Raw genomic sequence first — 14,080 nt, 5'->3', positions numbered from 1 at the left:
GGCGTCACTTCTTTCGCAACCAAAGTCAACACCTGTTTTTCGTCTACTTTGTACACACAAGATGCCCCCCGGAAGGCAATCCCATGGGCGGCAAGCCCACGGCCGACCTCTGCTCTCCAGCAAGCCGGCGGCAAAGACCTTCCGCAAGTCGAAGAACAAGGCCCAAGTCAAGGCCCTCGACGCCTTCACCACCGCTTCCGAGCTGTACGCGCCCAAGGAGAAGCGCACTCCACGCTTCCGCGAGATCGAAGCCGCACCGGAGGCTAGGAAAAAGCGCCGCGCCGTCGACGACGATGACGACGAAGATGGAGAGGACGACGAAGACGAGGACGACGACCAGCCCAGGCGAAAGAAGGCCAAGCCATCTGCTGGCGGCGCAGGCGGTGACTCCGACGAGTACCAGAGTGACAGCGACGGAAACGAGTGGCACTACGGCGTTAACGAAGACGAGGACTCGGAGCTCGACAGTGACGAGGCCTTTGGCGATAGCGATCACGAGGATTTCCAGGGTTACGCATTCGGCGGTAGCAAGGGCAAGAAGAAGAACCAGGTGGGTGGCGAACAAAATGTTTTGATATGCCCACGAGAGAGCTTCCACAGCTGACTGAGATTACACAGGACGATTCAGAAGAGGAAGACGACGAAGATGACGATGAGTCCCTTGGCGAGGACGCGATAGACCTGGCCCAAGCCCTCGACGAGTACGAGTCCGACGAGTCCATGGCAGACCAGGACGGCCAAGACGGCTCGGACGCCTCAGACTCCGAGGCCGAGAGCCCGCCCTCCTCAGACGAGGACGAAGACGACCAGGAAGCGGACCCTTCCAAACTCGGCGATCTCCAAAAGTTCATCGCCAATTTTGGTGGTGACGACGAAGACCAGGATGCCGCCCCCACAAAGCAAAAGCAAAAGATCAGCTTCAAGGACCTCGGCCTGTCCGGCGTCAAGGACGCGCAGATGCGGAAATCCGTCAAGCTCATGGCCAAAGAAGAAAAAGAAGCGTCCCGCCCCGGCGCGGGCAAGAAGCTCGAGGTGCCCCTGTACAAGCGCCAGCAAGACCGCCTCGCGCGCGCGGCGGCCTACGAGAAGACGAGCGAGACCATCGGCCGATGGCAGGAGACGGTGAAGCAGAACCGCCGCGCCGACCACCTCGTCTTCCCGCTTCCGCAGAACGCCGCCGACGAGGGGCTCGACAACCGCGAGTTGCAGGCCATCACGGCCAAGAACTCGACGGGCAACGAGCTCGAGCAGACGATCCTCAACATCATGCAGGCGTCTGGTCTGGCGATGAACAAGCAGGAGGAGAACGCGCGCGCGAAAGCAGAGAGGGAGGAGGGCATGTCGAAAGAGGAGCTGCAGGACATGATCCACCAGCGCCGGCGCGAGAGGGAGCTCGCCTCGCGCGAGACGAAGCGCGCGGCGCGCATCAAGAAGATCAAGTCCAAGGCGTACCACCGCGTCCACCGCAAGGAGAAGGAGCGCGAGGCGGCGAAGCTTAAGGAGGCCATGGCCGAGAACGGCGACGTCGAGGTCGACTCCGAGGCCGAGCGGGATGCCCAAGACCGCGCGCGGGTGCTGGAGCGCGTCGGCGCGAGACACAGAGACTCCAAGTGGGCCAAGCTGGGGTCGTCCAACAAGCGCGCCGTCTGGGACGACGAGTACCGCGCAGGTCTGCACGACATGGCGCGCCGCGAGGAGGAGCTGAGGCGGCGCAAGGATGGTCGGACGGATGATTCTGACGAGGAGGAGGAGGAGGAAGAGGACAGCGACAGCGAGGACGAATCCGAAGACGGGGAGGGCACCGGCCGCCGCAGCGGGAAGGAGAACAGGAGACTCCTGAAACAGCTCGAGAGCATCGACGACGAAGAGGACGACGGCCCCAAGTCCGACCTGATGAAGATGAAGTTCATGCAAAAGGCCGAGGCGCAGCAGAAGAAGGCAAACGACGAGCTCATTGCGCAGATCCGCCGGGACCTGGACTCGGGCGGCAGCGATGACGAGGAGGAAGACGAGGTCACGGAGGTGGGGCGCAAGAAGTACGGCAGCGCCGCGCAGCCCGCCATCTCGGCCCCAGCGCTGTGGAGGAAGCAAAAGAAGGCCGCCGCCGCTGCCGCCCGGGGTGACGACGTTGACGTGGAAGACGGAGACGATGCGCCCAACAACAGCGCCGTCAACACGGGCTACTCCCTCACAGCCGAGCCCTCGACGACGGGCTCAGGCTGGTCCTCGGGCCCGCGCAAGAAATCCGCAAAGACGGGCGGCAAATCCAGCGGCGCGCGCGTAGAGGACCTAGACAACTCCCTCGCCATCACAGCCTCCTCCTCCTCCAAGCCCAAATCAAAGTCAAAAGCAAACAAGACGACAACATCAGCAGCAGCAGCAGCCGACACCTCCTCCGAAGACTCCGACTCGGACTCCCCGGAATCCCACCTGCCGCTCGCCATTCGCGACATCTCCCAAATGGACAAAGCCTTCGCGGGCGACGACGTCGTCGTCGATTTCGCGCGCGAAAAGGAAGCCATCCAGACCGCAGACGACGACAAGATTGTCGATAACACGCTACCTGGATGGGGCGGCTGGGTCGGCGACGGCGTGAGCGCGCGCGAGAAGAAGCGTCAGCAGGGCCGGTTCGTTACAAAGGTGGAGGGCGTCAAGAAGGCGAACCGCAAGGATGCCAAGTTGGAGAGGGTTATCATCAGCGAGAAGCGCGTCAAAAAGGTATGCTTTCTTCCTTTCTTCCCTTTTTTTTCCACCACACACTAGCTTCTGCCTCTCCCCCTTTTCTGTCTCGTTCTTTTTCGAAATTACCTGCACAATACCACATCTTACACCATGAGTACATAAATATAAGAACAGAACCAAGACTGACTTTCCCTATAGAACGATAAGTACCTCGCGACACAGCTCCCTCATCAATTCGAGTCCAAGGAGCAGTACGAGCGTTCAATCCGCCTGCCCATGGGTCCGGAATGGGTCACCAAGGAATCTCACCAGGCGGCGGTCAAGCCGCGCGTGCTCAAGAAGCAGGGTATCATTGCCCCCATGTCTAGACCGACAATGTAAAGAGGTTTTTTGGGGACTAGAAAAGCAGAGGGGTGGGACCCTAGGTGTTGGAGACGACCTATTTTCTTATTATTACATGCTACTACCCTAGATAGATCACGTCACGGCACTCTCTATCTCCAGGGCTATAGTTCAAGGCGTCAAAGGCAAATACAAAAAAGTGCAATTCTTGGTTCTTCAGACGATAATGGTATATATTCTCTCTCTTATTCGGAACAAAGACTAGCGATTACGGACCTTGCGAACCAATGATTTTTTCTTTCTTTCTCTGTTCCTTTGCTCCGTTCAATTTTCTCCGTTTCTGCGGAGAGACCTAAAACCTTGGCCTCACAAACGAAAAAGCCACACCAAGGGAATATAATACAGTTCGGACTACGTACACAAGGGAAATGCGCACCGGGGGCGCATCATCCCCAAAGATAGATTGTTCAGTCACTCGGTGTCTGTGGGCTCGATGTGACTGTTGGGTATTGTCCCGTAATCGACACAGCGCCAAGACGCCTACTCGAACATAGTGGTAGGCTTGGTTTGTTTGCTGACGTATACAAGGCAGTCGGGTGGACAGCGCCTTGCGAATTGCTTTTTCGTAACTTTTGGCATTTCCAGCGCTTAGTTACCTCAACCCTGAACAACGGACAGCACCCGATCGATAGCGTCGCTAGGGCTGACATAGAAGGCCAAGGCGATAATGATGTACAGGCCAAGCAACATGGCGCCCTCCAAGTAGTTGGACTTGCCGTCCTGGACAGTGTACGTAACGACCAGCACGGAGAATGCGAAGGCGACAGTCTCAAAAGTCTCAAAGTGGAGAGTCATGGGCTTGTCGAGAACAGCCCATCCGAGGATGACCAAGAACGGGGTAACGAGAAGGGCGATCTGGATGCTAGAGCCAATGGCAACACCCATAGCAAGATCCATCTTGTTGCGGATAGCAACAACGACGGCTGTGACGTGCTCTGCCGCGTTACCGACGATGGGGATAAGAATAAGACCAATGAAATTCTTGCTGATGTGGGCGGTTTCGACAATGGGATCGATGCTTTCGACGAGGTAATCGGCGCAGATGGCGACCAAGACAGTGGTAACGACGAGAACGACGGCCGCCGCAATAGGGCCCATGATCGGCTCCTCCACCTCCTCCTCGTGGTGGTGCTGGGTCTCGGCATCGAAGAGGTTGGGGTGAGTGCGCAGCTGGAACCAGAGGTACAAGACATAAAGCAACAGCAGGATGATGGCGGTACCGCGGGAGAGTACCAAGATGCTGTGCTCCTTCTCGGCGCTTTCGGCCTTGTCGAGGACCGAGTAGAGCTACGAGGTATTGTTAGTCATTAAGCGCGGGGTTTCATACCCTGTCGGGAGGGCTTACCGTGGCGGGGATGACCAGCGATGCTGATGACAGCGTCATCAGCGAGCAAGTGGTCTGCGCCGTAGCAGAGGCGAAGCTCTGTTCCATGCCCTGGCCAGTAACTCTGTCGCGCATGTTGACGATTCCACCAAAGAAGAAGCACATGCCCATGACAAGCAGCAGGTTAGAGAGAATGGAGCCCAGCATAGACGACTGGACAACCTCGATTTGACCCTCCTTCAAGGCGACAATGCTGACAATCAGCTCGACGGCGTTTCCAAAGGTAGCATTGAGCAGGCCTCCGAGGGCCTCACCCAGCTTCATCGAAATTTGCTCAGTTGCAAAGGACAGAACAGCAGCGAGGGGGATAATGGCGAAGAAATTAATGGTGAAGACGGCGACTGGGCTCCAGTGCAACTTTCCGGCCACAATGCCAATAGGCACCATGACAAGCAGGAAGTTGACATAGTCTGAGAGAGAACGGTCTGTTAGCACACGGCGGCGCATGATCTCGCTATATCGCATGATTAAACTTACTGCTGAGGAGCGACACCTTGGTGACATGCCAGGCGTGCGATGAGTATCTTACGGCGGCATTGGGGCTGTCGGTGCCAGGTGTCTGTGTCGCGTTGAAGAGGAACTTCAGGGTCTTGTTGCCGCCGTCGCCGTTGACAATGTGGCTATCGTGGGTTCCTGAGTGGTTGCCATTTGAAAGAAGAGGCGAGTTCTCGTTCACGTCGCCTTCGCGGCCGTTGGGCTTGTTGGCTGTGCCCCAGGAGCGGACCTGTCCGCGGAAATGTTGGTTGGCTGAATCGTCGGACATGGCGCCGTCATAATTAGCCGGAGCCCTGACCAGTATGAAGAAGAAGAATTTCCTGTCGCGCGGTCCGTGGATGTGACAGATGGGAAGCCGGATCGGATTTTGGGGGTAAGGCGTCCGGCGAGTACTAGAAAAAGGCGAGAATGGAAAAAGGAAGAGACAAGGGAGTGACGATCCACGCGCGGGATAGGGCGACCTGATAATTTGTGCGCCCGGATCCCAAAGGTGTAGTGGAAGAATGGAAAAAGAGTAGCGGGTGGTGGGTGGTTGCGATGCCAGAGTGTGGCTTGGAGGAGGGAAAGATGGTGAATGACTTTCACCCCGTGGTAGAAATGACTTAGCGCGCCAAGGTGAAGGTGTCCAGGGGAGGGATGCAGCTTCTCTACCTAAGAACCTAGGACATGGGGCGGAAAGAAAGTCCAACGGGGCTTGCTGGGGCTACACTAAGGTAATGTCGTAGCGGAAGAGTGGGAAAGTGGAATAAGTGCGGCAAGGTAGGTAGGTTTGGTAGACGCAGGTAAACCATAAGGTGAAGCAGGTGCGAATGGAGAAAGTACAAAGCGGGTTTCAAGGCAGAATAATACAAACGTGGGTGGTAAACGGAGATATTTGTGCTCAGAGAGGTAACAAGGCAGGTAGAGAAGTCAAGTGGTAAAAGTGCGAATAAAAAGGTAAATCCGTACCGAGATCAAGCAGAGAGAATGAGAATTGCAATGTACTTACACACCATGATGTCGCCTATAAGTGACTTGATGAGTTGCTTGGCCTTTTCTGTCCCCTACCTTGTTATCACGGCCGGCAGTCCTAAGCTGCAGACAAAGCTTTTGCGCGTGGGTATTTCCGATAGTGATAGTCGCAACGGACCGGATGAGATTTCTGCTCGAGGCCCTGTGCCTGCGCCGCCCGACGGCAAAGAGAGTGGAGTAAGGTACGGTAGGTAGCGGACGGTTCAGTGACGGCTTGATCCAATAGATACAAGGCAATGGCAAGCAGTGTTGGGCTGCCAAGTCCAAAGTACAGAGGAATCTATGTGGACGGTGTATCGACCGGAGGGGGTCCAAGTGGATTGGGTCCTTGGGTGCTTGGGATTGAACGTGCGAGTGAGCGTGACGATGCGATGGATGCTGCTGCAGCACGACTGCAGGAGGCTTGAAGCAGAGCGACGCGACTCGACGACGGGCTACGGGGAAGGGTGTTGCTGTGTCTTGACCGTTGAGAAAGAGATGGTGTGGAAGGGCAAGGCCGATTGGTAGCCTCTGCGGTGATGCAAAAAAGGTGAGGCGGGCTTGGTATCGGGTGAATCTGTGTCTGGCTGGTAGTGATTGATAGTGCTTGTAATTTGTTGCCAAAAAAGTAGCAACGGCAGCAATATGTTGTCCAAAGCCGTGTTCCAAGAAGTTCAGGCGATGGCAAATGAGTCTTGGCTGGGGAGAAGGGTTGAACAAGAAACGAACACAGCCCCCTTTTCCTGTCAGGCTACTATGGAGAACGTGGGATGGATGCCGTGGCACCCAAAGAAGAGAGAAACAGGACGGGACGAAACAGACGCTCTGAGTCTCTGCTGCGAAAGTGGTGGTGCTTGGTGTGATTGTGGTGCCGAGAGGGAGTGACGGGAACGAGGAATGACACTTTTGGATGCATGGGCGGCCTCCCGGATACATGCAAGGACGAACGGTGCACGCCGTGTTAGTGCAAGGTACATGCAAAAAGGTACATATCCAAACCAACATTTTGCATATCAACCCATTGAAAACCCACTCAACGACGTCGGTATACGGATACACTACACTAGACTAGCACTGTTCAGCTTGTCAATGGCTGCTGAATCCAGCTTTCCCGGCATTCAAGACAATTGCTGATTACCCCGGTATGACAGCATTGTACGGATCTACCTCACTAAAACACCGCCGGAAGGAGAAGCTTTGAGTAACCATGGGCCTTTTTGCAGTGAAAACCACTTTACTAGGGGAGAGAAAGGCCCTCCCAAACGTCATACAACGGGTTAGCCAGTAGCGAACAGGTTTCAGTCTTTCCAAAGCCAAGGGGTGAGGTTGGGGTGATGTTGGCGGCGCCCAATGAGGAGCTTGCTAGGATGCCAAGCGTGGCTGTGTTGTCTGGCGTTGCTTCTCATCTTTCTCCGCTGTTTCCTGTTCGGCGCCCGCCCACTTACCCTCTTGAGCAGTGAGCTAAGGAGCTTTCCCTCGATCCCTCCCTCCCTGAGTTGCTCTTGCACAATGTCACTTGTGAACTCGCTCACTCCTTCCCTCCCACATTTCCGCCAGTAGGAGCGCCTTCCATTTCCCCAAGTACGAAGGTTCCGAGGGATACGTACCTGCTATCCATCACGCTTCCGATAGCTCCCATGCTTTCCGTCATCGTGTGCTGTCAACTTTCCATTCCCTCGTCACCAGGAACACAATCCACATGCTACACGGCTCCTCGCATCGAAAAGAAGAGAGACCATCGTTATCGATACATTCGCTGGACAGCCCCTATCAAAAATGCAAACACTATCGTTGCCCGTTGGTCACCCGCACTCATCTTGTTCGAACCCAATGCTGCGCGCACGCCTCGCATTGCCTCAGCAACCTTCCAAACCTTGGAGTCAAAAATGATCAAGCTCAGTCTTGGCTTGACACTCCTTTCCACAATTCCTCGTCTCGGCACGAAGCCGTCCCACTCTCAGGGAATTCGTCTTGACTTTCGGCTCAGGGGACCAGACGATATGCGACAAACAGCTCGAGCTCCAGCCCACTATTCACCATGGCACTTGCTACCCAATCGTGCCAATACCACGCTCGCACTACTGTATTCGTAGCAGAGCCCCAGTTGCTGGCCCATTTTCGCCGCCCTCGACTTTGTCCCAAACGTCAAACGGGACCCAAAGTGCTGTGCTCGTCTGAAGAGTTTTGCTTCGATTCAACCCTCCGAGTTATTTCGGTCACAATACGGAGAGCATCCATACAACCTCGGGCTCAGATAGGGCGCCCAGAGTTCCATCTTACACCCAAAACGACAACGACGGCGACAAACAAGCTCCAGAGTCTACTCTCTGGCCAAATGCTGTTTTCGGTTGCCCTGCGAAACGCCTTGCCTTGGCTTGCTGAGGGTGGCGGGGGTCCGCCCTGTCCATTCGCTTTCGGAGTCCCCTGCACCGATCTACGGACCCCCCAATCCATCGCTGAATGCCATTTCGAACCTTGACCGGACATGGGGCCAGGAATCCCCTTACGTTGGTCCCCTTATCGCCATGATTCTTTATCGATAAACTTCGCTGCCGCTTTACTGCGGTCCTCACCATCATCAAAGCCTCGTTGCCAAGCATCGTCAGTCTTGGCCTTTTACTCAGCCGAAAAGAATTCATGTGCTCATTGCCACACACACAGCCTTGCGATTTGATGGCCCGACTCATGGTCTTCGAGCTTGGCACGTCTGCCTCGCAGTAATATTCTAGTCGAATGCTGCTCTACATTAGCCTTTCCGACGTTACTTCCCCAACTCTGAATTGCGGGGACGGGCACGGAGGCTGGCCTGTCGCCGATTGATATTACTTCCCAGCCGAATCCCGAGTCATCCTCCACACCATGCTTCATGCGCGCGCGCTTCCACGCGAAATTCGTGCGCTGGCACCTTCACAGCCACCACCATCCATTCGAAAGACACAGCAAACCCCACTAAACTCCGGCAACGTTCTCTGATACGGTGATGCCAAAGCACCTGCTGTCTGTTGCGTAGGGTGCTTCGTAAGAGGCACGTGGCTTTGAGGGCTTGGCCAGCCGGCTAACATAGCAAGGAGAAGCAGCAGTAGCTTCTCTCAATGTCGAAGACTTGCCGGTATGAAGATCTCAAAGTCGACTTCATGGACATCCGTCATAGAAACAACCAACGATGATCATGCTTGGCAAATCCTCGCGGACAAACACGGCCACAGCACTCATGCTTCTAAGCTGACTGCATCCACTGATGTTGGCAGAGCAGCAAGGTGCCAGCACAACGGACTTGGTTCAGATTGAATCAATTTTGGGACAAGTACGGAGTACCAGTGCCTTGATTACTACATCCGCCCAGACGCGGTTTTGGTAAAAAGCATGACGGTTATGCGAATACCTTGCTACTCGAATTTCGTCTTATATCCTCGACCCAACACGGGATGTCATCTCTGGTGCACTGTCAGTCAATGCCCTACCCAGCTGAAAGGCATCGTACCTGAGCCAACTGTGCCGACTTCCAAGTAGTAAGGATCACGCATCAGCTGGCAAGAGACTTGGCAAGAACAGACATCAACGAGACCTTGCATCCATGGCGGTTTGTGACCGCTGGCCCTTCTTCGACTCACAAGGCCAAGGCAGTTTGCCTCACGTGGCTCTTGATACAACAAGATGCCTGCTGCTCTGACGCGATGCAGCAACATCGCAAGCCAAGTTGATGACCTTCCTGGGAAATCGAAATCTCGCCTCCACTCCACATCCAGGACGATTTTCTGAATCTCGAAAACCGGCATGAGTGTGGAAGCTCGATCCCCGTATATACCAAAGTAAGCACAGTGTTGGCAGTCAGTGCGCGCAAGTCGCCGTACGGTGTTTGGATGCTATGTCTATGTGGCAGTACACAGTAGACACCGACATCTCGACACCATCTTTGCAACTTCAAGATCGATACAGATCTGGCTGATCAAGCTGATCGTTTCTCTGCACAAGAGACCTAGACCAAGACTTTGTCCGCCGGCAGCCTGATTCTAACCAGCAGTTGCAATAAGCATTGTGGCGACCAAAAAGCTTAGCCTTCCGGCCCCCAATCTTTGTTCTCTTCCCGTTCATTCGCACTTCGTACCCCTCGCTGCCCCCAAGAGCTAAAGAAGCCGGGGGCCCGTGTTACGTGGATGGGTGACGCGTCATCCGTGGCCCTGCCAAAGAGAAACCCATCCGCCCCCCTGGGATTTTCTTGTCAATCTGCTGCTGGGCTGCTCTCCCGCTTGATCAATGATGGAGGGGGTGGTGGATCATAAAAATGCATGTGCCGTGTTTTCCTTGCTTGCACGCCCCGAGCTCGTTGCTTGAGCTACCTCGAGGCTTGGGATGCTTAGCTGTCTCGCCCTCCTGCAGGTGAGGTGCACACGAGGCTCGGCTGAATTATGACCGCTGCGGGATGCAGACCCTGCATTCTTCAGCTGGCTGTCCAACAGTTTTTTTGGGATACCGGATGTGTGTATTGCATATTTCATCTGTTCACCTATTATGTACGTGATTCAACGGGGTCCGAATGGTTACCGTGTCTTGGCGGGCTCATTTCGTCTGAATTATTACCACGGTCGCTTATAATATCAGCCAGATCGTTATGATCAGAGGACAGATGAACGTTTTGACGACTTGAGATGAGAGAGAGGGAGAGGCTTGGCATTTATTCGCTTGGCAGGCACTTTTTTCTTTCACTTTTGTGTACTCAGTATGGACACTCAAAGGCTGAGAGGCAATTGCAAAATTCTCTTTCTTCGTGATAAAAAGATATAATCTAAGGTTCTGTTTGAGTAGGGCGTGTGTGTCGTAGGAATTTCGTGTCGTGTTTCGTATTGAGGCATTACATTTGTTTCGTTGTTCCCATCTCTTCATATCATGCTCGTTGCTCATTGTTGTTTCGTCGTTCATTACTTCGTCCACGCGCAAGAAGAAAAAAAGAAATAAGAGAAAACCGAATTCGAATGGTGCCGCCCTTCGTTGATCTTCATGTCGTTCATTCCATACACCAGTCATGTAAGTGTTGAATCAGGACTGGGTGTGGTTTCCCATTCAGGGTGTTGAAAAACGTCTTAGACGTTGCCCATCACTGAAAGATGATGTGTTAGTATTTGCTCGTACTGTGACAAGGCTGAGATTGGAAGGAGACTTACAAGCTGCATACGTCAAGTACCACGTCAAACTCGCGCCGCCGTCGATCCAGCTAGGGTCAAAGTTGGAGCTGTTGAAAAAGTTCCACGCCGTCTTACCGTCAATCGTCGCAAGGTTTCCATAGATGATACCCCTCCAGCCGCCCGCGATAGTATCGACGCGTCCGTTGCTAAAGTACACGTCCCATTCTTCCTTGACGAAGGCCGGTGTGCGGACAAAAGGCGAGGGCGCGAGGAGGGGAATCATGTGAATACCTTGGATGAACTCGATGTTAGCGCCAAAGTAGGTCGTGTGGTCAATCTTGTTCTCAAAGAGGATGCCGGCCACCTTGTTGCCGATAAACTGGGGTGGCTGTACGACGTTGTCGCTCTTGTAGAGGTAGTAGTCCTGGAGGGCGCGGGCGATGATGGAGAGCTGGAGGTTGCTTCGCGACGAGAGCATGCTGTCGCCCGAGGCGTCACCCCACATCTTGAGGGCGTAGGCGTGCATCATGTCTTCGGAGCTTGATTCTTGGTCCTGTTGTCCGTGATGTTAGTTCATGCGCTTTGGACCTCGAGGAAAAGCGCAACTCACCTTTCCATCGTACGAGGCGTACAGACCATGGGCCCAGCTGTGGCCATGGTACCAGTCGAAAGCACGCCACGTAGGGAAGTAGGTATCTTGGGTGCTGGGGTTGGCCACATCTCGCACCAGGGCATTCACATAGTCCTTGTTCGCACTCAGCCAGCTCGGGTCCAAATGAGCAATGGCTGCGGCTGCAAGGATATGATAGCCATAGTGGAAATGGTGGTCATTGTACTGCGTGTTGCCAAAGTCGGCGCCGTCGTTGCCCGTGACGTAGGTTGCCGAAGACACGACACCTCCCCAAGCGCCTGGGTCTGGTTAGCGGGGTGTATGTATCGCCTCGAGAAACCGCAACTCACTCTCATATACCAGCGGGTACTTTTGTTTGTTGGTAGCAAACGTGGCAAACGCTGCCTTGAGCCTGTTCAGGCCTGACTGCGCCAATGCTGGGTCGCCCAGAATGTCATTGATCACAATAATCAGTATGGCAAACTTGGCCAGGGCCTAGTTGCGAGTTAGTTGAGACGTTTCACAGTTATATGAAGTAGACTTACCTTTCCGCTGAAGTACATGGAGTCCAGATCAGACTGAGCCATCATGTCCTGGGATACCTCCTGGGCCGCTATCCCGCGGATCACGACTTTGGCATTGTCAGATAGCGTGGTGAGACTGCCTTGGTCAGGGCTCCAAGGAGCGAAACCCATGCTCACAGGCAAGTTCGACTCTTGCATCGTCCACTGGTCAGCCAAGACTGCTGTTGCGATACCCTTGGCAGGAGTCATGAGCTGAACCGGCTGAACGCCGTTTCTCGTCGTAGAATCAAATGAGGAGACATGGTGCGGCAGCGCGTACATGACCAGCTTGCCATCAGGATGACCGTCTTTGGCAAACTTCAACGTGTACGAGCCCGTGGTGCCGCTCACTGAGCCCGACAGCGCGACTGTCGTGGGATAAACACCGGCCGCCTGGTCAAGCAATGCCTCTCCGTTTCCGGGATCCTTGGCGACTTGGATAATTCCGTAGAAAGGCTGCGTTGATTGGGCGAGACCGTTGTTGACAACCTGCAGGTTGAGCTGGGATCCGGTGGTTGCATATGCGTACAACCGCCAGATCTTGCCGTCTTCGAGCTGGAAAGTGTACTTGGCAACGCCGGCCTTGGGGTCCTGTGTCACCCGCGTAACCGTCCTGAAGAAGACTCCCGTGCGGATCACGGGGGTCGCGCCGGCATACTGGGCTGTGATGAAGGGCATTCCTTGGACGAGAGGGAAAGAAACCGCCGGCACAGCTTGGGCATTCGGCTTCAGGTGAATTGTTGCAGAGAAGGCCGTGATGCTGTCGATTCCCACCGCGGTGTCCGACCCGAGCTCCTGAGCGCTAATTACCATTGATTGAATACCTACCGGGTTAATGAAATAAGACGCAGCTCCAGAATCCGCCTTGGTCGGGCCGAAGACACGCTGGCTCGCTTCGATGTGGGAAATCGTCATGCCGTAGCTGGCAGCGGCCCCTCGTCCTGCCCCCCATGCTATGCCGTAAGGGTAGGTGTACGTCGGCGCCGTCTGGTCTCCGAGGAAGAAGTTGGAGTAAAACTTGTTTGTCTGAATCGGTGAGCTCGAGGTGATGCCCTTTCTCGGAACCGGGTGATCACTGCGGGCTGAGATGGTGCCCGGGGGTGCCCCAGTGCCAATGGGCTCAGAAAAGATGTCTCCGGAAGGCATTGGTGCAGACGGAAGTGGCGCAACTGAGGTAGCAGGCGCCGCTGTGTCGATGAGAGATGAAGGCGTCGGAATAGGGTTTGACATAAGAGGGCAAGACGTAACCTTGCCCGATGCAGTAAGACCAGTCGCAACGTATCCAGAAGTTTGAGGCGCTGTGTTGGTTAGAGATGGCAAGATCACTACTGTTCCGCTAGCTTCGGCGCTGGTGACGACGTTGGGAACCTGGGAATTATCCAATGCTGGTGCTGATGTTTGCTGTGATCCTTTCGTGGCCCTGACTGTTACGGTTACGTTCGCCGTCTCTGTCAGGCAAGCTATATCACGACTATCGAGGAGTAAAGCCCGGACGTTCAATTGGCCGAGAGACACCGAATCCGGGTGAGTATCGTGAAGGCGAACGTGTTGCTGGTGAAATAGGGCGAGTGCGTTCTCACAGAGGAGGACCTGTATCAAAGTTAGCCTGAGGATCCCCATTTTCTTATGAAAGCCCGCCATTGCGGGGGAGGCAATGATCTTATCGTGTTAGTATGAGGTTGTAGAGGATGTTCAAGCCTGTTTCTGGCTTTTGGGGTGATGTTAGGTAGCGCGTGGCAGGGAGAGAAGTTCCTCAATTCTGCATGAGGTAGTATAGGAGCGGTGCTCCAACTCATATAAACAGGTGTCATGGTGAAAGCAGCCACACATCAAC

The 14,080-nt window shown here is 54.6% G+C and overlaps 4 protein-coding genes across 4 annotated transcripts; 2 read left to right on the top strand and 2 right to left on the bottom strand.

Annotated features, from left to right (window-relative positions):
* Positions 1-61: 61 nt before the first annotated feature.
* CCOS01_10674 (uncharacterized protein) lies at positions 62-3,063 on the top strand (the record flags this gene model as incomplete). The annotated part of the gene is made up of 3 exons (XM_060458828.1): positions 62-550; positions 619-2,718; positions 2,881-3,063. The coding sequence occupies 3 exons, from the start codon at positions 62-64 to the stop codon at positions 3,061-3,063; spliced, it is 2,772 nt and encodes a 923-aa protein (XP_060310630.1).
* A 618-nt stretch (positions 3,064-3,681) lies between these two features.
* On the bottom strand, positions 3,682-5,231 carry CCOS01_10673 (calcium/proton exchanger; the record flags this gene model as incomplete). The annotated part of the gene is made up of 3 exons (XM_060458827.1): positions 3,682-4,371; positions 4,430-4,878; positions 4,946-5,231. The coding sequence occupies 3 exons, from the start codon at positions 5,229-5,231 to the stop codon at positions 3,682-3,684; spliced, it is 1,425 nt and encodes a 474-aa protein (XP_060310629.1).
* Positions 5,232-5,956: 725 nt separating this feature from the next.
* CCOS01_10672 (uncharacterized protein) lies at positions 5,957-6,320 on the top strand (the record flags this gene model as incomplete). The annotated part of the gene is made up of 2 exons (XM_060458826.1): positions 5,957-6,151; positions 6,222-6,320. The coding sequence occupies 2 exons, from the start codon at positions 5,957-5,959 to the stop codon at positions 6,318-6,320; spliced, it is 294 nt and encodes a 97-aa protein (XP_060310628.1).
* Positions 6,321-11,031: 4,711 nt separating this feature from the next.
* CCOS01_10671 (glycosyl hydrolase family 81) lies at positions 11,032-13,887 on the bottom strand (the record flags this gene model as incomplete). Its single annotated transcript, XM_060458825.1, has 5 exons — positions 11,032-11,048; positions 11,113-11,626; positions 11,684-11,982; positions 12,034-12,178; positions 12,229-13,887. 5 exons carry the CDS (start codon positions 13,885-13,887, stop codon positions 11,032-11,034), a joined length of 2,634 nt encoding a protein of 877 aa, XP_060310627.1.
* Positions 13,888-14,080: the final 193 nt, after the last annotated feature.

The sequence above is a fragment of the Colletotrichum costaricense genome, assembly GCF_030867565.1.
Source record: "Colletotrichum costaricense strain IMI 309622 chromosome Unknown Scaffold_11.1, whole genome shotgun sequence".
NCBI classification, from domain to species: Eukaryota; Fungi; Ascomycota; class Sordariomycetes; order Glomerellales; family Glomerellaceae; genus Colletotrichum; species Colletotrichum costaricense.
This window is presented reverse-complemented; position numbering and strand designations above follow the sequence as displayed.